The following is a 26411-nucleotide window of genomic DNA, read 5'->3' on the forward strand; positions in this document are numbered from 1 at the left end:
AGACCAACATCTATTCTGCAGGAAGTGAACAGATCATAAATACATTGTTGGCCTTATTGCACAGGTTTCACAGATCTTGGATAACCCACTTTTACCACCTCTGGAGCTCCCCTGAGGAAGGCCAAATAATGTAGTTTGTGATGTCAGTCACAGGTAATATCAAGAAGTGCAATGTATCAGTACCACATTTGATGTGCTGTAATTCTCGCATAAGAGGAAATATATTATAATATCCTAAGCCATTCCTTGGCAACAGTCAAGAAGTATTTGTTTTCTCCTCATCTGAGCTACTACTGTTTTGTTTACATACCCTATTACTCAGCACCACAAACCAGTTTTTGCAGGCCCTGAGGCACTAACCACGCTGCTTAGATACAAGATTGACTGCACTATCCTTCTGAAAAAATACACACTGTAACAGCTAGTATTGAAAAAAAACCCATCAGATCTCACAAGTTTTCATTAAAAGGAAACAACCGGCTTATGGTTCTGTTTAATTCTACTCTACTTTGGCTAAAAGAATGAAGTAACTGAATTATGAACAGCCCTAAACTAGCAGTTTTGCTGAAAAGCACTCAGCTCCTGGTAGGAAGACCATCAAGAGTTTGATGTTATTTTTCAGAGATGTAGTGAAATACACCTGGATATGCTGAATATCCTTTAAACCTTACATTATCTTCCCAGTTTGGACTTGTCTACAAGGCAATATTATGGTATTGGTCTACATTTTGCTCACGAGTAGCAAGAACTACCGTTTTAAGAGCCTGTCCAGTAGGTCCTTATCCAGGATATTCGTGCTATACCAGAAAGAGCTCTGCTTTCAGCAACCTCTTCTAAAAATCACTGGTCATTACAACCACCAAACATCTGAATCTCGGAACTGGAGTGCTTGGCTGATTTCACTTGAGTTATTTGAGACTGTCCAGTACAAATGCAAGCACTCAACAAAGTTGTCCATTTTACCACAGTTCTTAAGAAGCCAGGCAAAAAAATGTTACAAATACAGGAACAGCCCCTGGTTACTGGGGTAAGGCAGCACTTGCAGCAGCTCAGGGAGTTGCAGGAAATTGAACCATTACACAGCAAGTGCTGGACACAAAGTAAAAACTTGGAATTAGCTCTGAATAGCAGCAGCTGAAGGAAACAAGTTTATTCTACAGAGGCACATACTACTTTATCAATGCCTATTTGAGTCACATAAGATAAATGCTTTTATTCCAGCCATGGCTTTGCTTCTTGCTGACACAGCAGGCTGCTTTGGATCCAGAGGCTAAAGACTCCATTTCCATCTTCCTGAGAGGGAAAGTACACTAGCAAGTGGGGCTTAGATCACCAACACACATGTGCTAAAGAGCAAGAAGCATCAACTCGAGTTTTCAAACTAGCCATGTGATTTTAAGCATGCTAATCCCCAGGTACACACAAAACAACTAAAATGGTTCACTTAATACGGAGACAAGCACATGTCTAATGGAATGATTCTTGAAAGACAAGGCAAGCTAAAGTTATGTTAATGTATCAGGAGAATGTAAGTAGATTTAAAAGTTTCCATGAACTGAATACCTCTTTGTATTTGAATGTTAAGGGGAAAAAAGCCAGAGGCACAATCTAAACTCCTACTACTAGAAAATATCATCAATTCTAGTGTTTATATCACACAGATTCACAGAATGCGCAGAGTTGGATGCCACCTCTGGAGATCTAGTCCAAACCCTCTGTTAGAGCAGGTCCACCTACAGCAGGTTGCACAGGAATGTGTCCAAGTGGGTTTTGAGCATCTTCAGAGAAGGAGATTCCACAACACCTGGGCAGCCTGTTCCAATGATCTGTCTTGAACTTGGGCCAAACAGAAGTATTTGGGCTTTTAAAGTAAGATATAATCTGACAGACATGCACCTGCACTCAAATCAATAGCCAAAGTTGTTCAGCCATCAGTCACCAATGGAAAGAGCAATCTAAAAGCAGACATTCAGATATGCCTACAACCATAGATGCTAAGGGTGCAAAACACAGGACTAACAACCTGTTTCTACTGTAACTGTAGCACTTCAACAATATAGTGAATGATTCAGTACAGCAAGAGTGTGAAACTGCATTGCTGACATTGCTCTTTATTTAAAATTACCCTTCATGAAATCTTGTCTTCCCTCCTACAGACAAAGGATTCATGCGGATCCTGAAAGACTTTCACCTATATATGAGAAGTTCCCTTGAAGAAACCAGGTTGGCAGCTTTGAAGACAAAAGGGTTTTGTCCTGTGAAATTTAACTGTAATAAGCATACTTTAAAGATAGTGCTCTTTAATTGTGGCATCTACTCTAGAAGAGCTGATACCTTCGGTAACTTTGTGCCAATACTCAACCAACCACACAATCTTTATGCTCATTCAGTGATGATTATTAAACTGGGTCACTGGGTGCTGGCCTACCAAATCAAGTCTTTCCAGAGATGGGAAGTGACCTGGAACAGCAGTAAATAGGATCTTTTTCATCCCATATGAAGTTGGGGATTTATTATCAGAAAATGTAGAAATCCTACTACAGTCACTGACTTCATTTATCTTTGACAGAGGCCAAGGAAATAAGTCACAACTAAGACTTGAGCATAAGCTTATTTATAGTTAAAAATTATCATAAAAATGAGCAGGTAGATTGGATACTAAAACAGTAAAGAGGAAGGAACTGCCTTCAGCTGTGTCTTTTTTTGGAGCACGTTACTTACTCCAAAGACCTTTTAATATTGTATTACTTAGCCAGAAAAAATGTTAAGATATAATTTGAGAGCAGCATGTGATATTTTTCTTCTGTGAAAGTGAAAATCCATCTTAGCACACAAAAAAATGGAGTAAGTGAACTAAAACTATAATGTAGTGAGAAATGGAGTGAGATGCAGTCTATCCACATAGAAAAGTTTGCTCTTGTCCTGGTTTTCAGCTCCCCATCTGGCAAGAGAGCCATGTGGCCAGTAACCTCAGTGGGCAACAAAGAGCCACATAGTCACCCGCTCATGCCTCCCCCTTCTGAAGGTCACTGGGAGGACACTAGAAAGGAACAAAGGCAAACAAAACTCATGGGTTGAGATAAGGACAGGAAGGAATCATTCACAAGTTACCATCACAGGTAAAACACTCAACTTTGGGGAAAAGTCATTCTCATTACCAATCTAGGGCAAGATACTGAGAAACAAAGCCAAACTTCCAAAAGAACCCCTTTCCCTTACCCTTCCCTTCTTCCCAAGCTTCACTTTTTCTCCTGATTTTCTCTACCTCCTCCCCGCAAGCAGCACAGGGGAATGGAGGTTGTTGTCAGTTCAGCACACATCATCTTTGCCATTCCTTCTTCCTTAGGGAGAGGACTCCTCACTTTTCCCCACCTCCAGTGTGGGGTCCCACACAAGACAGTTCTCCACAGACTTCTCCAGTTGAGTCCTTCCTGTGGGCTGCAGTCCTCCATGACCTGATCCAGTAAGGGTTTCCATGGGGTCACAGCCTCCTTTGGACACCTCCACCTGCTCCAGCGTGGGGTCCTCCAAAACACTCCTCATGGGCTGCAAGGCATCAGCCTGTTCAGCCATAGTCTCCTCCATGGGCTTCAGGGGAATCTCTGCTGGAGCGATGGAGGTGCTCCAGATGCCCTTTCTTCATTGACCTTAGTGTTCTCTGCAGCGCAATTTTTCTCATATCTGATGTCTCCAGGTCTCTCTCCCACATCTTATCTCTCCACTGCTGCACTGGGCCAGCCCAGCCAAACCAGTCTAGTGATCCCTGGCAGCCCAGCTGCAAGGCTGGGTAGCGGGGAGGCCTGCACTCCATCCCTTCTCCACTGCTACCCCCCTTACCATTTCTTTCCCCTTCTTAAGGATCAGGGGCATCGGAGTCACTGACTGGCTTGGCCTTGGCCAGCAACAGGTCTGCCCCAGTGCCAGCCAGCCCTGGCTTCTTAGCAGCTTCTCACTGAAACTGCCACTGAAGCCCCCACCCCCACAACAAAATCCTGCCATGCAAACCAAACAGTGGTAGAGGGAGATTTCAGTTGCAAAAGTTTATATACAAAAAAAACCCTATAGTGGTAGGTTTTGACTATCAAGAGTAATCCAAGAAACCATCAGCCTTACAACCCAACATTTTGTCAATATCGCCCTTGAGGATCACCAGCTTTCAAAGCTGTTTCTTTCCTTCAAAAAGAGGAAAGACCTTTGCTACCTTGAAGAAATACAGAAGCACTCTTGAAAGAATTAAGTAAATGGCAAAATCTTGACTTCTAGTGAACAGGGTAATTGATGCAACTGCTGCTCAGGAAACCCCAGCTATGTAATCAGTTGTCTGTATTTGCTTCCAAGCAACAGTGCCTCCCAGTTAGGCTGTTTCCATATTTGGCTTTGCTGTTAAAAAAACCCACCACCTAAAAGCAACTCCACCTGCCTCTAAAAAGCATAAGACAAAAGCTAACCTAGCATACGCACAGTTTAGCAGGTGGTTGCTTTAATTTCAACTTACTCTATGGCTGGGATCTCTTGGCAGTACTAATATCTTTCCACAGATCACTTGAGGACAGTTAGTACCCTCTTCATGCCTGTAACCCAATATAAAGCCTCACCTGTCAGCCATTATAAACTGACTATTATTTAACAGAAAAGTTTTAGCCTAATCAGTATATACTAGCATATATATATTCCAACCCCAAGATCTAATTTAACAGGTCACGACCTAAACATGTCCAGAAATTCAGAACTACATTGTGCCACTTCTAACATTCACAAGTTTCCTGCCACCAGCTAGATCAGAAGCTCAGTTCTCAGCACAAAGTCTTTTTCTCCCATGCTAGTTACTACCACTATGATCTCAACCCTCAGATTGGTTTCCAGATTCAGAAAGCCCAAAAAAATGAGGCCAAGCCATATTTCAGGGGAAAAAAGAAAAGCAAACCCTGAATGCATTCCTAACCACTATAAGTTCAGAAACACTCTTATGTAAATGAGTGTTTTGTTTCTCTCAATGCTGCCCTTAGGCTTCAAAATTCAGTGAACAACAGCACCGGTCAAGTGATACTCACCTCTACTTCCACAGACTGCATTGCTAAATCACATGGTGGTTTTAGCGCTTTGGGTCTTGTTGCATACCAGTAGGTTGTGAGAGCAGCAAAAGCACCGAAGCCCATCAGTGTATTTGTCGGAAGGGTGCGCACATACTGTCTGACATCCCCAAGTTCTGGCATCCGTAGGTGTCTAAACAACTCATGTGCTTGCATGGCAGTTCAGTGCAGTTGTCCCAATACTGGAATCTGTTGATATGAAAGAAAGTTACACACAAAGCTTTGAAATCCCCTTTTCATTCACTGTTGTTGTGGGAGAGCAATGTATGCTTTGCTTTACTGTCTTCCCACTATCAAAATATTTTCATCTGCCACTAGGCTGGCAATACATTAGACTTCAGTGATGCGATTAAGCAAGCAAGCAATTACTGGTTTATACTCTAGAACAGGTAAGGCTGACAGGAGGCTATTTCTGCAAGGTTTTAACATTGCTTTTAGCTCACAGTGCATTTCAACAGTTTTTTGCCTTTTTTTTAAAAAAAAAGCAGCATTTCACAAATTCTCAGTATCTACTTGTAGAGTAGCTGTACTATAAGACTGTTTAAGCAGCAACTGTCAAAAAGAACACATGGATAGGGAAGGCACGGGTGTAAGATGTTAACTTGCCTGCGTTAGCCTAACAGAGAGCACCCTAATCCTACAGCAGGAAAGCAGGAGCAGGATTTATCTCTTAAGCCCATTAAATAAATTCACTCTCTCTCTTTTACTCTCCCTTCAATTGTGCACAGAAAGCTCACTACAGCAAGCTGCCTTCACAGCTGATATCCTTTCATAGCTCCTCTATACTAGCAAGCTCCCTACTTCTCCAAGCCGTGCCAGCAATTTATCTCTGGTCATGAGGCAGACTAAAGCAGCATCTAAGGAGGCCCAAGGCAGCAGCGCACAGCAACATAATCAGGCACAGGAAGCACATTTGATTTGTCACGTTCATGCAGAAGGAAGAGCTGAAAGAGGCTGCTCCCCGACATGGATATTCCACAGCAAGAACCATCCGTGGAAAAAAAAAGGGATAAAAAGGGATTGCAGTCAGCTCAGCTGGTGCCCTCCTCTACAGCCAAGGTCTCCCGGGACATTTGTCACATGCCAAACCCACCAGCTCCTGCCCACTAGGTGAGAGGTAAGCAGCAGGCAGCCAGCCTGCCCGGGGCCAATGGCAACCGGCACCCAGTCACCCCACCGCCTGCTGAAGGGCACCTGCTGCCCGCCACGCTCACCAGCTCAGCAGCTCAGCCCCTGCCACCCGGGGACAGGCTGCAAGAGCTGCTCTCAGAGTTGGATGGACAAAAGCAATGCTTTCCTGCTTGCTTCAAGAGCAGAGATGCATTTACTCAGATAAGTTAGACCCAGCCGTTTCCTATAGGCAAATTAAACAAAGGGCCTAAAGAATGTCAAAATGTGTGTTTAAATAGCTAGAACATACTGTGCAACAATACACCACAGCAGGATAGCAGCACAGGAGATGCTGAAATCCAAACAGGCAGAATTATATGCTCATTAGTTTTCAAACCAAACGTACCAGGTTAAGATTTCGTATTTCTACAGGAAAACCTCTAGTTAACAGTCTGTTCTTGAAATCTTTACAGCTACAATCAATTATTCAACCAGGCAACAAAGCAGTTATATAGTTCACTAAAAGTCTAACTAGTATTTGGATAAGAATTTGCTAGAAACAGCAAAAAGAGCCATAAAAATAGTTCAAAGGGCCCATGGTTTCACAACATTAGCAAAGGGACAGGCAGAAGTAAGGCCACAGATAGAGGCAGCATCAGGATGGAATCGTGTTCATCTCTGGAAGGGTCCTGGACCCACTAAGAGCTCCCCAGCCTGCTGGCACTACCTGTCCTCACCCCTTTTCCCTGCTCATGTGGCACAGCCTCTTGATAGAGGACTCCATCACCTCGACATGAAGTGCAGGGCCCCTACAGAAATGCTTTTTGGTTATTTTGACTGTGACACACAGATTATGCTCAAAATCCACAATATATCCATTAGGCTTTAGTAACAGAAGGTAGAAGAGACCTGCATATACTAACAAGGAATCTCCTAACCTTCCCTAGGTGTAAAAAAGAAATCAGTTACTGACTTAATAGTTAGGATTACCATGCTGTGGTCACATTTTATGCCTCAAATCACGCTCACTAGCACTGCAGGCATGAAAACTACCTCTTCAGTTTTAACATATGCAGCTGTACAGTAAGAATAGAAAGTCATTGCAACAAGGAAGTCTTAGCTTACAAGTTAATTTGGGGTATAATCATAGGCACCATATCATGAAACTAGAAAAAAGGAGCTATAATGTATAAGGGCTAAAAGCAAATCATAGTTCTTTCCTCCTCAAGCCCCACAATAAGCACCTTTTAAAACAACAGGTACTTGCTTTCCTCTCTGCATTAGTCACGTGTCCTGCAAACACAACATATGATTTACGTATGCAACATTAGAGTTACTCTTTCAAGAGGCTATGGTGCCATTACAGCTAACAAGAACCAAGTAAACACGATCATTTCGTTCACGAGTTCCTTTGTAGTCAATGAACTGCTATGATTTCAGCCTAGACGGAGATGCACACCGCTATTCCTTTCCTTGACCAGTTATTTGTAGAGCAGACAAAAATAAAACCTTTCTTGAGCAGTTATACCACAAGTTATCAGGAATGATATGGTTTACTGTTCAGTTTTATATTGAGGTATGACTTCATTACACCTGCCTCATCAGCACAAGCAATGTTAGGACAGTTTTCTGCAAGACTAAGCAATTCCTTAGCTTTAACACTAACTGCTTTATTCCTTAGCTTTAACACTATCTGCTAAGTCACATGAACTCTTGTTTTTTGTATTTAAGACAAAGCCAGATCCAACAGGGAGAATGTATTTGCATTCTTAACATATGCATCCAAACACACCCCATAAAGAAATGAGGCTTCAATGCCTCCCAGCCTTCTTTGATTTATCTTAGTATTTGCTTGGCTTATGCTCCAATCACATCAGACATCCAGGGTCTTTACCATGACCAAGGAGAGCCATTTAAAACCTTTAGATTGAGGTACAAAAGTCTTGCCAGCAGAGCTAGGATCTGGCTTTCAGTCCTTTTCCTGAAGGAAGGACACAGCTAAATCTGCTCACTCAAGACAAGCAGAAAAGCCACACTCTGTACAAACTCAGGTCCTGCAATTGCTTCTCATTCAGATAGGAACAGGACCATAAGATACAGCCTCAAACTCAGCTCCAGTGCAAGCCAGGACAAAGCAAATTTGAAGATAGCTGGAGACCCAAAGGAAGACAACCCTGGATAAGAGAAGTACCAGTCTGATACTCAGGTAGCAAAAAAAAAAACCAAACCCCAAAACTTAGAAAAGAATGGACAAAGTTTGAGGTCAAAATAATTTCTTCCTCAATGCAACCAACAGACCTTAGTTTGTTTGAAAATTTGGAAACAATACCAGACAGATATGGGAAATCTGGTTTAATAAAAGGGCAAAACTATTTGAGATTACTACCTGTCCTGATAACCTCCACAGAAACAGCAGTCCCCAAAATCCAGGCCATGAAAGCATCTCTGAACTCATAGTATCCATTTGGTTAAGGAGTTCTGCAGGGCTCAGACAAAGACAGCTCTCTGCTCACACACATGCGCGCATGCACCCCACAGCACCCAAAACTCATTCTTTACAGCACAGCCAGTATCTCAAGGCAACGACCCAAGCTGGCAGGACTCCACCGTTCTCTGCTGCTCCTACTCTCGGCGTACAATGGGCTATTTACAGTGGGCAGCAGCCTGCCTATTGTCTATCCATAGCCAGACATCGTTCGAGTGCAACGGAAGAGAACAGGAGAGCAGCCGCCAGCTTCTATGTTGCAAAGAAAACAACCCCAAGAACCAATGGCCTCTTCATCTCCATCCCAATATTTAGATGAACAGCACACTTGCACTGCAGTGACCTGACATAAATGCAAGTCACCATGTGAGGTAAAAGAAGCCGCTTTGTTTCTACAGCCTCTAGCAGGCAGGAGAAAGCTATGGGACAAGTTGCCTTTCTCTTAGTATGAGCAATACAGCCTTAAGATGTTTTCACTGCAATACACTGGAACATGGGATGAGCCACCTATATTCCTTTGATATACCCTGACAGATACTTGTGTTTTCTTACTCTTACTTGTTATGCTGCACAGCTTCTACAGATCTGATTTCCTGAAGTCTTTCTCCATTCATCCTGTGAAAGGCCAAGTGCAGCATCATGTTCTGTCTCCTTTGAGTATAAAAGAGGATGCAACAAATAGCTTTGGCCATTAACAAGAAAAATCCTTTTGTCTAAATAAAATACATAATCCTAATCTCAGACTGCATTTACAATCAGCTTAAATGTGAGCCAGTCCAACCTGTCCCAGATACATGCTCCCACAACCCTCTGTGCTGGCCAGGCACTCATCCAGTTGTACAGTTACATTAGGGAAGTGATCTGACAAACACCATTTTCCTGAGCTGGTTCTCAGCTAGATCGACTCTCATCTGGATGACCAGATAGCCGTCAGCTCCCAGAAGATAAGACAGCACAGCTGGGAAAGGGATGGACTATTATAATACTAAACCTTACGCATAAACTCCAAACACTGTACACAAGTCCTCCTAGGGTTTTCTCCTGCAGTCAAGACAAACTTGACTGAGGTCTTCCAATCACTTGTGATCAAGCCAAAATAAGCAGGAAGGAAGCCACAATCACCCTCATGATCAGCAAAGGGACACAGGCAGAATGAGAATCTACCTATGAAAGGGAATCCTCAGTTTAACATGAATACAACAGCAAGATCATAGAATGGTTTGGGTTGGAAAGGACCTCAAGGATCACCCAGTTCCAGCTTCCCTGCCAGAAGCAAGGACACCTTCCACTAGATCAAAGTTCCATCCAATCTGGCCTTGGACTCCTCCAGGCATGAGGCATCCACAATGTTTCTGGACAACCTATTCCACAGCCTCAGCACCCTTACAGTAAAGGTGTCTCTTGTGGTGCAGCCTGTCATGCGATGGGTGACAACAGCCATTCCTTGGCCACAAAGGACTTTCCCAAACAAACCAAGTACTGTTTAACTGTCCAATACGCTACTCTGCCATCATCCTCCTCCGCTACACCCCCTGCCCCTCAAAAGTAAAAATCTAACCATCTCATCTTACCCAGAATCACCTAGATCACCCAGTCAAGATACCGAGATATAAACCCTCCTTTAAAACCAGTAAGTGACAGGTAACGCTCTCCTACAATAGTAGAGGGAAGAATTCATCCCATGCAGGGAGAAGAGCCAGCACAGTCTTAACATTCAGCCCCCACCTTCCAACCTCCCTTCAGCTCCCACAGTCTAGATCTGAGCAACCACAAGGCACAATGCAGTAGTCAAGGTTGCCTCTGCTGGCTCAGATCCTTTTCCTGAATTTGGGACAAGGCAGGACTAGAGGGAAGCAGCCTGCAAGCTGGCTTTAGCCCTATCAGTTGGGCCATGGTGATTTACTTCATAAGTTGCAAAGACTCTTTAAGGAGCACTACACCCAATACTGATGTGTCAACACTCTGTTCTCATCTATAAGGAAAGTCACAGCCCTGTCAGACCTTCGGCTGCAATCCTCTTGCAGTCAAATAGAACAACACCTGGATTCTAGCCTCTTAGTGATGTCCAACAAGTAATCTGAGTGCACACCAATGAGGTCACTGGAGTTTATTCAAGTTCAGGAGCTGAACCACATGACAAGAACCTGCTCAATGCCTTTTGTGCAACTGCAGTCCTCCAGCAGCACTTGGTAACCTTGTATATTCAGGAAAACCAATACTTCCTACTAAAACCTTTGAGACAGTGACCAATTTAAGCTTCCTTTGATCTATGCCTATATACACACACAGGTGTCACTAAGCAGTCATATGGATTACTCATCTGCCAAGACCACAGAAGATACTTACGAATATCTGTTCTGCAGCCTAAATTACTATCCATTAGAACTGCATTCCCACAACTCTGATTTGAAAGTACATCATGGCACTACTCCTAATCTAATCTCAATCCCAACAGAGTCCAGATGAAAACCACCCTACAGAAACAAACTGCTACAAACCAGCTGCTTTCTCATGGCATTAACAGCTTGAATAGACCATACCAACTCATTTATTCTACTCCTCCCAGGAAAAGGCTACTACTCAAAGCCCAGTATGTAGTGTCAAGTTAACACATGCTTCAAGTGCTCGCCTGAGACTCTGCAAGAATGAGTTTCTTACTCATACCTCTGTCGCCTAGAGTCTAGCAGGAGGTAACCTGGGTCAGGCACATTGCATCACACTAGATAGTGCTTGCACTCAGAATGATGTTTTTAAAAAACAACCCTTAACACTACAAGGCTGAACAGATCAGTACATACTTATGAGAAGGAACTGGTTCACCGAGTGACCTCCCAGGACCAGCATCACAAGAAAGATTATGACAAACCAAGCAACCTCTTGACCTCAGGTATTAAGGTACCCATGTATTTCCCATGAGTCAGTGATAGCAAGGATTTTCTTGTTTTCCTAGGAAACTAATCCATCCTCACCAGGCTATTAATGCAGCCGAACTGCAAAACATAACAAAGAGTTCTGCATTTAAGAACAATAATCCACACAGAAAGTCAAAAGTACTTTTCTCCAATTGGGAGATGAGGAACTCCTCTTATAAGCCTTAAACAGCCCAACTAAACAAAAAACACACACCATTTTTCCTCTAAATATCTATAAAACAATGGATGCAATCTTCTGTCAGTTTTGGATAAACTACCAGTACTACTAAGATTCATATCCTAACCAAAAAGGAGTATTTTACTGTATTTTACTCCCTGTAGATTAATAACTCCCAACATGAAAAGCAGCAATAGAGAGCAGAACCTTTGTGTTACCAAGTGTCCTTGTTTCAGGATTTGGGTAGGATCTGCAGAAATCCAAGTCCCTCCATCTGCAGGCAGGGTTCAGCCTACTGTCTGTAAAGGTCAAAGCTGTACAGCAGTGCTTCCTTGAGCCACATAGCATTGTAAACTCCCACACAAAACCATGTACCAATGAACAAATAGTCTCCCCTCTTATTTGCAAGCATTTCTGGGGAGTTACCATTGGTTATATTTAACACAGTCAAATATTTAACATAGCTGAACTTGCAAGGAGGTACGATATGGCAGGCAGTCTATACATTGGACTAATAGAAGCCCAATTTATTAAGCAATGTACCCCCTTGGGCTAAAACCTTGCTCTCCCTCTGCTACACGTTTGAAAAATTTTGTTGCATTAGCCTTTTAGAGTCTATTCATTTAAAATCATCTGTATTACCAAGATGTAAAAAAACAAACAGGCACACCACAAAACAAAAACCTACTACTGTCTTCTATTGTTCACATTAGTCAAAAGGCTATTTTCTTTGAGGAGAAAGAAGAACCACCTGTTTACTCTTCCTCACTGGAGACCTACATACCCTGGACAGAAGAAATAGTCCACCACTATCTCCTCTAAAAAATCCCAAGCAGTATTCATTTCTAGTGGAGCAGTGAGAACCAGCTAGAGGCTTCATACAAGAAGCAGAGCTTCACTTACCCAGATAACTATTTAAAAGCTGCCTTTCCTTCTGTTTTGAACTACTGGTTTTGTTTCTCCACTGATACCGGCTTTGTACTTGCCCGTAAAGCAAAAATCTACTTGGGAGTTTGCTCCTCAAGCACCGAGGACTTCCCTCCAACCTCATGCTGGCTGACCTGTAGTCGTAAAACAGTATCTACCCAATTTAGAAGCTGCCTCTAAATTTATTACAAGCATGCAGGCCTCAGAATAGGTTAAGGACCTTGAATCAAGACCTTGAATCGAGTACAGTACACACAACAGCTACTCGTAATTACAAGCATTAGGTGATGGGGAAAATCTATCCTAAGACTTTTTTTTACTTCAATACAAGCTGGATATCCTCAGACTTTAGGCAGTAACAATGTAGTTCCATGAGAAACTTTGTGTTTCAGGTTTTGCATTATTAATACTGCTGAGTAAAAGAAAGGTATTCTCCAGTGAGCTCAGTGCCTTCTCACACTCAATTCCTTGATCCGAGAAACCTGATCCAAATCTCTTGATCTGAGCAACCTCGGCTCGCAAGTTGGAGAGCACATTCCAAAGCAGAGAAGCAAATACAAACGCTCCTGAGCGGGCTGGGGAGCCCGCTCAGTTCCTCCTACAGCAAGGTGGATGAATGGAACACCTCCGTGCTCCAGGTGGAGATACCCCGAGGGGCTCCGCAGCAGCTTCTCTAGCCGTCACCCTTCCCAGAGCCCAACCGTGCCCGAGCCCAGCCAACCCCACACGGTTAGGGGGGTTAGGGGGTCCGAGAGGCGCCTGTAACACCTAAGACAGCTCACAGACGCGCCCCTGGGGAGCCCAGGAGGCTGCGGGGGCTGCCGTTCCTGTCTGGCAGCAACGAGGAGCGCACGAACCCTGGAACAAAAGCGCGGGGGGACCCGGCGGAGCCCCCGCCGCGGGGCGGCCTGCGGCCCCCGCCAAGCAGCGCGCGCCCTTCGCCGCTTGAAGACGGAAAACAATAAACACGAGCTGCTCCCAGCGCGGGCCGGACCCGCGCCCGTAAGGAAGGGCCCATTTAGGAGGCAAGCACCGAGCACAGACCGCGCGGCTCGGGGCTCCGCGCACCCTACACCCCCCCCCCCGCTTCCCGCGGGCCCACCGGCGGCCGGGAGCAGGCAGCGGGGGAGGCCCCGGCCTCCTCATTCCCCGTCCTCTCCCCGAGCGCAGCTCACCTCCCGGCGGCGCCGAACGCGGCTCTGCGCGGCTCCCCCGGCGCCGCCCTATTTAAGCCGAGCACGGCGGGAGCGGCGGCTGCGTGCGCCGAGCCCGCCCCGAGCCCGCCCCGAGCCGCGACGGGCGCTAGGACCCTGCGGCGCCGCCGCTCGCCCCGCCCCCGCCCAGCGTCCCTCCGCCCCTGACCAGCATCCCCCGTTCGCGCACCGCATCCTTCTCCGTCTGACCCTGCCCCGCATCCCCCTTCTTCTGCTCCGCATCCCCCTTCTTCTGCTCCGCATCCCTCCTTCCCTGCCCCACATCCCTCATTCCCCGCACCGCATCCCTCTCCGTCTGACCCTCAGTCCTCCTCCTCTGCACCACAACCTTCCTCCTCTGCCCACCATCCCTCATTCCCTGCACCGCATTCCTCCGCCCTTGCCCAGCATCCCTCTGCCCCTGCACCGCATCCTTCTCCGTCTGCTCCTGCCCAGCATCCCTCCCCCGCTGCTCCCTTCTCCCTCCTCCTCTGGCCCTGCCCTGCATCCCTCCCCTCCTCTGCCCCTGCCCCTGCCTCTGCCTCTGCCCCTGCCCCTGCCTCTGCCTCTGCCCCTGCCCCAGCATCTCTCATCCCCTGCCCCGCCTCCCTCTGCCCCTGCCCGGCATTCCATCCTCCCGTGCCCCCACCTCCCTCCTCATTCCCTGCTCCGCATCCTTCTTCCTCTGCCCCGCATCCCTCCTTCCCCGCCCGCATCCCTCCTTCCCCGCCCGGCATCCCTCCTTCCCCGCCCGGCATCCCTCCTTCCCCGCCCGGCATCCCTCCTTCCCCGCCCGGCATCCCTCCTCCTCTGCCCGGCATCCCTCCTTCCCTGTCCCGCATCCCTCCTTCCCCGCCCGGCATCCCTCCTTCCCTGCCCCGCATCCCTCCTTCCCCGCCCGGCATCCCTCCTTCCCTGCCCCGCATCCCTCCTTCCCTGCCCCGCATCCCTCCTCCCCTGCCCAGCGTCCCTCTTTCCCTGCCCCGCATCCCTCTCCCCCTCTCCCACTGCCCAAGGGAGGTTTTTCCTATGGCTTTGTAAAAGACACCTGCATCCCCTACAAACAGGCTGAAAAGCTGTATGTTTCAGCTCGAAAGTGCTGTAAGAGGACAATGACCTTGTTGCAGTTCAGGGAGTAATCTCTTCACTGCCACTAAAAATTATTTTTTGGCGGGGGGGGCTGCCCCGATAAAGCAGAGGCAGCCGGGGTGCTGTAAGCAGCCTCCAACACTCACCCCAACGGGCTGTGGTTCAGCCCCATCCCCATCAGTCCCTTCTTCCACCTGCCAGCCATCACCCCACATCTCAAAGTTGCACCGCTCTGCGCTGCCATGGTTTTCCTGTGTGTCGTGGGTGTTATCTGGGTTATTTTAAGTGTGTCCGTGAATTAAGACTATACACATTCATATATACATATATAAAATTATTGGAGGTACTTTTATTTTACGTAAAGCTAACTGCTGTTTCCCGATGTTTCCATTTACAGTGGAGTATACCAGGCATGGGACTTGCCGCAAAATAGAGGTTTTAACATAGGAATGAGCCTAGCTTCAATTTTTAGCACAAAGCAGGAGTGCACTTGTGAAGCTGATAGTACCCACTTAGCTGCACTTGGGCTCACATAGTGCAGGGGCTCAGAAATGCAAAATAAATTCCTTTCTCAGGAAGGGAAACGGAAGCATGTAATCCAGGAGTGAATCTGATTGACTGCAGCTGCTCACGGGCATGGAGTCTGTAGCACCACTAAAGCTAGTCCCAATAAAGCCCAAAAGCACAGACAGCATGGACATCAGCTGCCCTGCCACGGCTGGGCTCTGCTGGCTTGTTCCTATTGCACCACATGTAGATGGAGCCAGACTCTGCCAAGTGATTTTTGCATTACATCCAGGGTTTTGGATGGAGGAATCAAGTGATACCATCTCAGGTGCTGGTGACTTCATGCTTTGTCTTGAATGCATCTAGGTTCCATCTGCCAACCACCAAAACTCATTATGATTTTATCTACTATGCTAATTAATCCTTCATTATCACATCATTGTCCACATCTAGGGAAACAGGAGCTGTACATAAACAAAATTGACAATGATGGTACTGGACTGTCATACACTGGGGAGCTAAGGAAATTGGCTCCTGTGAATCTCTGTGGTCTAGGACCCTTTAACAACTACATGTGCATTTTTAATTAATTTGAGACATCACCAACTCTATCTGTGTATGGGGCATACAGACTCTAAATCCATGCAGAGAAATCAGCTGCCATACATCAGGTAAACCTAGTAAGTAAATATAAAGATCAAAGAAAATTATTCTGACTTTCTTGTTTAAAGGGAATTCCCTGTATTCCAGCCTGTGCCCTTTGCCTCTCTTCCTTCCACTGGGCACCATTGAGAAGAATCTGTCTCTGCCTTCTTTCCCTCCAAAATAAGTATTATGCACGCTGACAAGATCCCCCCTACCCTCAAGCTTTCCCTTCCTGAGGCTGAATAATCCTAGCATGTTCAGCCTCACCCCATGACAAAAACTCCAGTCTCTTTACCATACTCACGGTCCTTAACTGGACTCCCTCCAGCATGTTCATTTCTTTCTTGTACTGAGGAGCCTACACTGGACGCAGCTCTCCAGGTGTGGCCTCCCCAGTGCTGAGTAGAGGGTAAGGATCATCTGCTTGGCTGCCTACACATGGGGATGGACTGCTACTGAGTCTGGAGAAGGTAATCCTTTAATCAACCAGCTTTCTTGGACCTCTCTTCACTCTAGGACCATTACATTAACAGGGCAATTATCCTTTAAACAGATTACCTAAAATAGAAGATTTCTATTTCAGCAATGCAGGGATATTAGAGAATTTTTAGTACCAGTATTTGCTTTTCCCAATAATGTTGATATCAAAGTACTGTTCTTATATATCTGTATCAACGAAGCAAAATAAGCATCTGCCAGAAAAAGAAATCTCTCAGCTATGTTCTTTTTGCTTTGATTTACAGGGCATGCACGTTGCTCTACTGAATTGGGTTATCCTAAGTATATAATCAGAGAACCATCCCAAGGGTATAATTTTTTTACAGAAAAGATTGCCTAGCCTTCTACCACACTGTATCTGCATCTGCTAACACTTGCATGGAATCTCAAGAGAAGAAAACCAAAGAAGTGTTATGTAAATGAGCACTTTACCATGTCTAGCATATATTGCGATTATAAAACCTGAGCTACTAAATGCATGGAGCTGTTACTTATGTCTCGTCAACCCTCTTGCTAGTGGGAAATGGAATAAATTGAGATGATGAGTCAAGGCTGGAGTCATGCAGGGACCCAGCGGGGAACAGCAGCAGAAAGCACCAGGACCAGAGACAAAGCTGGGACATGTGTCTAGGGCCCATCCAGGAGATTGGCTGGAGACAAGCAAACTACAATGTCCCTCCAGGCTCCAGCCAGGAAAAATATATCAAGAATCTGGGTGAGCATGAGACAAGCCTGGGTATGGCAAAACCCAGACCTGAGCTTAAGTGGAGCCCTCGCTGGGGAGGGGTGTGGGTCCCAGTTGGGGCTGCTCAGGGCCATTGAGGTCTACAGTTACCTCAAGGTCCTGACAGTGGCACCAGTATGCCCCACACTCACAGAAATATATAGCATGTGCCTGGCTGTGTGTCACCTGAGGCATTCATAGAATGGTAAAATAGATCGGGTTGGAAGGGCCACTTAGAGGTTAACTGGTCCAAGCCCCCGTCAATGAGCAGGGACACTGTCACCTTGATCAGGTTGCTCAGAGCCCTGTCCAACCTGACCTTGAATGGTTCCATGGATGGTGGATCCACATCCTCTCTGGGCAACCTGTTCCATTGTTTCACAACCCTCATAATAAAAAATCTCTTCCTTATGTATTTTAGTTTAAAACCATTACCGCTTGTCATATCACAATAGGCCCTTCTGAAAAGTTTGTCCCCATCTTTCTTATAAGCCTTCCTCAAATACTAAAAGGCTGCAATATGGTCTCCCCAGAGCCTTCTCCAGGCTGAACAACCCCAACTCTTTCAGCTTATCCTCATAGCAGAAATGTTCCATTCCTCTGATCGTTTTTGTGGCCCTCCTCTGGACCTGCTCCAAGAAGTCCATGTCTTTCCTGTGCTGAGGACTCCAGGTCTGGATGCAGTACTCCAGGCAGGGGTCTCATGAGAGCGGACTAGAGGGGGAGAATCACCTCCCTTGACCTGCTGGCCACCCTTCTTTTGATGCAGCCCAGGACAGGGTTGGCCTTCTGGGCTGCGAGGGCACATGTTCCTACCACACATTGAAAGACAGTAGTGACATGGGGACCTAAGTTTCTTTGAGGTTTTACGACAGCTGGAGCTGTGAAGAAGAGACTAGAATAAGATATCATCAGCTTGCAACAGATGAACTGGTTTGTTGAGGACAACTGAATCTAATTTTTTCTATGCCATTTTTTCCAGGTTTATGTCATTATACAGGTGAATCTTCATCTAAGAAATAACATATCATATTGGGCACAACAGCAAATATCCCAAAGGTAAGAGTCCCCCAGAAGCAAGAGCCTAGGTCAGACAGAAAAATATATTCAGGGAGATTCCTGAAAGCCACAGTCATCTGTCTTCCTTACACATGAATGAGCACAAACTCAAACACAACGATGCCATGAATGAGCTATACTGGCAGGTCTCTGGATAAACATCTGCGCAGAGCCAGCCTAAACCATGCCTTGGTCACACTTGTTATGTTACCTTAAAGAGTCCTTCAACTCAGAAAGGCAGCAGTAGGAAATCATGAATGTATTGAATTCCATGGAATACAGGTCTTCTGAACACTGAGATACCTAACCAAGAAAATAAAATGTTTATAAAATTCTCTGTATAAAAGCACAGAAAAAAAACCCATTTGTAAAACTTCTATTGCATACCAGAAAAGACACATTATAAATATACATATATATATATATGCATACATACATACACACACACACAAATGCACAGAGAGAGATATCAGTAAAAAAAAAAAGAAAAAAAACTAGAAAGACAATTTAAATAGTAACTACCATGTTTTTCAACATGTATGACCTTGTTGGGTTTCGAGGATTTTGGGAGTATTTTTAAAAACAGGAAGGATTTTTCAGCTATGCCTAATATTCCTTCCACTTTCTGTTACTGTCTCTGTTTATCAAATATTTCTCTTTCTCCTGCTTCCTACTCCTTTGAAGATAAATATGTGGCTTATGGTTTGGGATCTTCTGATGACCAGCAGCTGTACGAACTCACGAAGTCCCCAGTTAGTTCACACCGAGCACATAGGACCCTTCCCACAGCACTAGGGTGTCAGTTTAAACCCCAGAAGATATGAAGAAGTTAGAGGAGTCCTATGGAAATAGTACTTTATCCAGGAAAAAGAAGTCAGCCTGGCCGTAACTGATTCAGCTCGCTTATGTCAGGCTAATGGAAGTGTTATTTCCTCAAATGACAAGGCACTCAGGTAATGACACAGGGCTGAAAAAGCCAGCATAAAACAGCAACAGATTAAATTGTACTAAAGCCAGTTCATTTGCCACCGGTCCTGTTTCCCTGAAATTTGGTTTACAGGCTTCATTTCCCCCCACTGTCACCTCCAAGCTGTACATGTGCACGAATTTACTAGCAAGTTTACAATTTGCTTCATCCACACGATCAACATAAAGCTTTTCCAAAAACAGGGAGTTATTTAAGTAAAACCACAAACATAGGAAGGATGTTCTGCTGGTTGTTTCTGCCAGCTTAATTATGAACAAGCCAACTTGTTCACTTTTTCTCTCATGAAATAGTTCCCCAGTCACCATTCCTCTGTCTAACTATCTTTCTGAAGGTCAAAGGCATGATACAAAAAAGATAAAATTTACATACTTTACTGCTAAAATCTGCTTGATAACAGAATCTGCAATGTGTAAAGCGATGTTACAGAAATACATAAACCAACATCCATCTACTTAACTGAATATTAAGTGAAATATTACACAGAGATAATCAGAGCAAGAAAGCTCAGAAGTTAAATATTTATTATGTTTAAACTCCAACTAAGAAGCGAAGTGTTTACGTCAAAAAGTGAAATATCATCTCCTCTGCTGGAACATATCCTGAGAACAATCTTGTCTGGCTGACAAAAGGACTAAGTTTATTTGGTAGTGCTTACAGTTCACCAGCACACTGAACACAAAACCGAACAGCAGAGCCACAAGTAGTGCTGGACTACAGTTTATTGAACACCCCTCGCCAGCAATGACCTCCAAATGCACAGCATGTTTTCACATTCTTCACATACCCACACCTCCTTCCAACTATTTCCAATGAGTATTGGTGCACAAGCACAAGTTCAGCCCTGGGAGCAGGCAAGATGTCATGGCAAGGAATGTCTGCTTTTAAAGGATATCTCAAGTTGAATGTACTTTCTTCCCCAAACCTGACAGGTAAAAAGTGTGCTCCACTACTGCAAAGATTCATTTGGGCTTGTCCAACACGAAGTTAGTGCCTACAGGGATCAGAAAGGGGAAACAGAAAGAATTAATGAGGGCAAAACCCCTTCCAAAAACCAAAGAGCTTGATTTTGATGTTCGGATTTTAAGTTAGTGCCTAGCATTTGAAAAAGCCTCAATGAACTTTATTTCTTACAAAGCACGTCTGCACAGCGGAACATGTACATCAATTCTGTCATTTGCATTTTCATGTAACACAACACTTAAACCATTTGTGTAAACAGAGCTCTGCTTTTGAAAGGACAGTCCCATATCTCAGCTGCCCAAGCCCATCAAGTGCCAAACAAGATCAGCCTGCAGATGCCGGTCCAAAATGATGGGCAAGCAGGCCTTGGAGGTTATCAGCTACTTTAGCTTCAACAGAGGGGGAAGATCCACAGGAGCCATCCATGTAAGCCACTGAGCACAAAAAGATGCTGAAGCACAGGCTTCTGGAAAAACCTTCTCATTTCCTCATGTGGCAAGCCCTGCTCCACTGCTTTGCTGCTGTGGGAAAGGGAGACCAAGTGCAAGGAGCTCAGGCTGGCAGGTGGAGTAGCTCAGGCTTTAGTTAACGCTCCCTCTTGGCTAGAAAACTGAGGCTGCACACTCCTTCATGCTTTGGTGCAAGAGTATGTTTAGACAGGGCAAGAGTTAAGAGCCAACACACAGGTTAACATTGTGGAGGAGACAAGCCCTGGGAATATTTTGAATGAAAGACTGGTAGGACACGGGTAAGATCAGCATGGCCAGTATACACCCCATTAAAGTATTCCACAACAAGGTATGTCAATAAACTACATCTTCATTTGGGTTAAAAGCCAGTCTGGGGTTTAAAAGAACAACTTTTTGAGGCCCTCCATCATAAGTCACCTATATTGTCTCTGGAAATGAGTGGAAAAAAAAATCCACCCTTTGCAGTGCCATGAGGTGATTCACAGAACTGTTGCTGCACAGGAAAACAAACAGGTCTGGCTTCTGAAGAGCAAACTTGCATTTATAGGAAATAGACATGAAAAACAGGCTAAATATGCCTCTCATTGGTAAAACAGAAAATAAGCATTATTTGTCCATGTCTATGTTACCAGAAATCACCATTAATCAAATAACCTGTTGAGCACACATCCAGTTGTCTACACAAGACACCTATAAGGCATTGCTATTGTTTCTTGGCCAGTGAGAACTGGCTAGCATGCACTCTGCTATTGTGCACGGAGCCAAGCAAGCTTTAGAATTAGGATGCTGAGTAGTTCTTGGAAATGAAGTTTCCCTGTCCCATTCCTGAACAGCACAAAATGGTCAAGCCATCACTTCTGACCTGTTTTTTCTCCAGCCTGTCCCACTGCCATACTTACACCACCTACCACCCCAATTACCCACTATGGAGACCTCACTTTATCACGCCCCTGATTTTCCCTGGTTCTAGCCATGGTTTGCCATCAGTGCCACCCTCCATCACCTCACACAGCCCTGCAGCTGGAGCAGAGGGATCTCTGGTGTGGGATGCAGGAGGCTCTGCCCTGCACAGGAGCAAAGGCAGTGTGGCAGCGCATACATACTCTCCTTGACTGAAAAGAGAAACAAAGCTTATTAAAAAACAACAGATCAATAAGATGGGTGAAAAGAACAACAATTTTAAATTCAGCCTTAAAGTTTAATGTTAAATCAAAATGATTTAAATTTATTAAGCCAAATTTAAGCTAAACCAAAAGCAATTATTTTACTTCAAGATATGCAACAACTTTACAATTTCTTTTCCCATTTGATCACTCAGTCATTACTTGTGTTTTGAAGTTAATTAATATTACAAAGACATTTAAAAAGAAATTATACATCCGATCAATTTGAAAAAGCAATTTCAATCTATGCTCCCTGCAATAGCAGCCAGCACTGCCTGGAATACCTGGTCACGGTAACAGCAGGACTGAGTGCAGACACTTGCAAGGCCGGCAGGCAGGGACTCTTCGCAGCGCTGACAGTGCGTGAAGTGCAGGGTTCTCCTGCCAGCTGCAAGCACTTTGCATACTCTATACCAGATTGCTCTGCCCAACTGCTTCACTGCCCTCCTGGGCTCTGTTTGCTTCTCCCCAGAGAGGTCACTGCTCACTCCGGCTGGCTGGCACATGCTGCTTTTGCTTAAAAAGGGCAACAGGTGGCAATACTTGCTCCAAGGTTATAGAAGGGTCTGTGCCTTCCAGGTGCCCAGCACATCCATGGCCAGGAACGAAAACTGCCTTCCCATTCCCATCCCACCTACCTGGCAGCAGGTATCACTGCAGTTATGCATGTGGTTTCCATTATACGAGGATTTGCTGATAGGACTTAAAAATCCCCATGTATTTCAGGTAGATTTTTGGTTTTTTAAACTTCTGTTTGCCTGAAGTGACCATGGAGAATGAGAACCCACAGGTATTAATGTGGAGGGCTGAGTACCTTTTAAAAAACTGCAAGATTAAAATAGAGTCGCAACTGAAATTACTAAGGGTTGAAACATGATTTGGCACAAAATATTGAGGAATGCAGCAGATACCAGTTTGACTTGACTGAGTTAATGACAAGTTGAAAACTTCCTAATAAACTCAGACATGGATATTTTTACCTATTCGGTTTTGTGTTTATTAACTTAACACCTACACAGTTAAATACAGGTGCTGCTCTTTTCACGGAACCCATGGTGTCTTAGAGTGAAACCACAAACTTCACAATTGTTTAGCAAGCCTCAAATGTGGCAAAAAGTTCATCATCCTATACTGCCCGTTCAGGTTTTGATATTAAAAAAATTGCAGATGAGCATGTTTTAGAGGCTCTTTCACATTAGAAAACTTTGCTTTTCTCTCCTTGACTAGCTCACCTTATCAGGCAATATAAAGCAGAGGCAACCTTTAGATACCCTTTAGAGTTTGGCTGGCAACAACTCAGAAAATTTAGAAATTTAAAACTAGCTGTTAACAAAAAATAAAGGAAAAAACAATCCGAGAGTTAGTAACCTTTCCAGAAAGTTGAATAATATTTTTCCCCTCATGGCAACTGCTTTATCCTCTGTAAACAGTATAGCTCCACTCTGCCTTTAGTTGGCATGTTACCTCCTCGGCCCGGACCGCAGGGCGCCTGCAGGTGAGCACACACAATCCTCATGTTCTGCGCCCATTTTGGAAAGAAAGCAACATTATGCCAGGTGCATCCCCTAGCAAGTCCCTCTTACTACTCACAGACTCATCTTGACTGCTGATGGCAACTGCTGAAGCTGAAAGATATCTTTTAACTTTGTAAAAATATGAGTTCAATCACTTTTCTTCCATACACTCCATATTTTTTCATTCCCTTCAAAGGCTTGTCCAATGCAACTTCCCCTCAATTGCTATCTACCCCACTAACTATAGTGAAAAAAAACCAACTTTCAAAGCCCAGGCTATAAACCCTGGAGCAGCCACAGTCACAGACCATGCTGACTTACTGGAGATCTTCCTTTCACAGGGATGAAAGGACCTTTATTGTGTTCCCAGAAAGCAATGGAGGGCATGGCTTTGCCCTGTGCAGAAGCAGTTTTCCCTCCCACGAGAAAGAGGTATGAGCTTGCCTAGAATGCCACAAAACCATGTCAGCACCCAGCAGGATCTTGCAGTCATTCAGGACACAAAGTAAAAACTACATCATCCTGAACTTCAGGAAAATCTACCCAACTTAAGCGTAACAACAGATGTTTCCTGAAATCTGTTATCATCTACTGTAGTAGGGGATGGTGAATCGTGAGGACATTTACCACAAGCTAATTGATTAGAATTGTGAATGGAAATAGAAAGGAGGCAAGGGCAACACAGAGACCATCTTCAACTTTTTCAACCAGTCAAAACAGGCCATATAGAGTAATGGTCTCCTTCTTGTCACTATAGTAACTAATAAGCCAGCCCCCAATTCCTTTAGTGTGATTACATACACACAGGAACACTGGGGCCAGCTAAGAGCCTCATTCAACTCCTCCTTTCCCCTAGCTTCAACAGATTCTAGATTAGGATATTAATAATTGATAGTAGGTGCAGTGTACTGCCTAGAAGATCTGTTGTTGCTTAATGAGTTTGTATCTACAGTAAGATGGCACTGGTTCTCCACACTTGCATCCACTCTTGGTACAATCAGGTTTTAAATACACATATAACTTAAGAATGCATATGTCCTAAAATGCAAGTTCTCCAGCAAGTGAAAAATTCCTTCAGTATCCATACTTGCTAACTTAGCAAGTTAGCCAGTTTGCAGACGACACTAAGCTGGGTGGAAGTGTTGATCTGCTGGAGGGTAGGGAGGCTCTGCAAAGGGATCTGAACAGGCTGGACCGCTGGGCAGAGTCCAATGGCATGAGGTTTAACAAGACCAAGTGCCAAGTCCTGCACTTGGGGCACAACAACCCTATGCGGTGCTACAGACTAGGAGAAGTCTGTCTAGAAAGCTGCCTGGAGGAGAGGGACCTGGGGGTGTTGGTTGACAACTGACTGAATATGAGCCAGCAGTGTGCCCAGGTGGCCAAGAAGACCAATGGCATCTTGGCTTGGATCAGAAACGGCGTGACCAGCAGGTCCAGGGAGGTTATTCTCCCTCTGTATTCGGCACTGTTAAGACCGCTCTTTGAATCCTGTGTTCAGTTCTGGGCCCCTCACCACAAGAAGGATGTTGAGGCTCTGGAGAGAGTCCAGAGAAGAGCAACAAAGATGGTGAAGGGGCTGGAGAACAGGCCTTATGAGGAACGGCTGAGAGAGCTGGGGTTGTTTAGCCATGAGAAGAGGAGGCTAAGGGGAGACCTCATTGCTCTCTACAACTACCTGAAAGGAGGTTGTAGAGAGGAGGGTGCTGGCCTCTTCTCCCAAGTGACGGGACAGGACAAGAGGGAATGGCCTCAAGCTCCGCCAGGGGAGGTTTAGGCTGGACATTAGGAAAAAATTCTTCACAGAAAGGGTCATTGGGCACTGGCAGAGGCTGCCCAGGGAGGTGGTTGAGTCACCTTCCCTGGAGGTGTTTAAGGCACAGGCGGATGAGGTGCTAAGGGGCATGGTTTAGTGTTTGATAGGAATGGTTGGACTCGATGATCCAGTGGGTCTCTTCCAACCTGGTTATTCTATGACTGTATGATTCTAAGGATTCCCACACAAGGCAAATGGATTTGACCAAAGTGTCTCTGACAATTTAAAAACTTCAAGTATCTAAACACTCCATGATAGTAAAAAAAATCCTCAACAAAGAACCATAGCTGAGCTTTTTCACCGATGGAGCCTGTGGTGCGTTGGCAGAGCAGCAGCACCCTCCTGCCAAGCACGGACTTCTCTGCAGGACATGCAAATAAAAAAGGGCCTCCTCACCAAATTGTAATTGCACAGCACCTCTGGTTAGAGAAAAAGCAGCCTAAGTTTTGGGAGACATAACTCTAGATAATCTTTTTTTTGAAGAATGCTCCTGTTTTTTACTCATTTGAAACCACAACTGTAAAAGTAATTGGTTAATTATCCTTAAGAAATAACAACATGAAACAAATTAAAACCAGAAGGTCAAAAATACTTCTTCAAATTTATAGGAAGCTACTTGTATATTTCTGATAACACTCCAATTTTAAGATCTATGTAATTATTTTTGTGCATAAAAATTCCTTATAAATGACTCCAAGTACAACAGAAACAAGTTAACTTTTGGAGAGGGGCTTCCATGTTAGTCTAACTCTCTCAGCCCTACTTCCACTGAAATCCAGGACAAGATTCCCCTTCCCCTGGCTTTCCACATGGTAAGGTCCAGAAAAGAGAAGGCCATCTGAATTTGCCTCTTTGAACCAGCAACTCCAAATCCCTACCTAAATCTCTTGTAAAAAAAATTAAACAGTTCATTTTTCATCCTCAGACACCCTTGTTTAGCTCAAATGTTTTTGCAAGGTGGAAAGAGGGCCAAGAGTGAAAACACATGGTCAGTGGGGAGAACCAGGGGGATTTGCAGCCCTGTTAAATTCCCCTTTCTCCCGCAGGAGCCACATTTCTGTCCTGCTTCCTTCCACACAAAAA

General features: G+C 44.8%; 1 protein-coding gene across 1 annotated transcript in view; it reads right to left on the reverse strand.

The window, feature by feature from the left end:
- The window catches only part of ACSL1 (acyl-CoA synthetase long chain family member 1), a 40148-nt gene extending 26154 nt beyond the window's left edge, over window positions 1-13994 (reverse strand). The window contains exons 1-2 of the mRNA XM_069855888.1: window positions 13878-13994; window positions 5052-5279 (exon numbers count right to left, since the gene is read on the reverse strand). Of these exons, the coding sequence (XP_069711989.1) occupies window positions 5052-5246 (195 nt within the window). The 5' untranslated portion in view covers window positions 5247-5279; window positions 13878-13994. The remainder of the gene's footprint in view (window positions 1-5051; window positions 5280-13877) is intronic.
- Between the last annotated feature and the right edge of the window lie 12417 nt (window positions 13995-26411).

Source organism: Phaenicophaeus curvirostris, chromosome 4 (genome assembly GCF_032191515.1).
Source record: "Phaenicophaeus curvirostris isolate KB17595 chromosome 4, BPBGC_Pcur_1.0, whole genome shotgun sequence".
Lineage (NCBI taxonomy): Eukaryota > Metazoa > Chordata > Aves > Cuculiformes > Cuculidae > Phaenicophaeus > Phaenicophaeus curvirostris.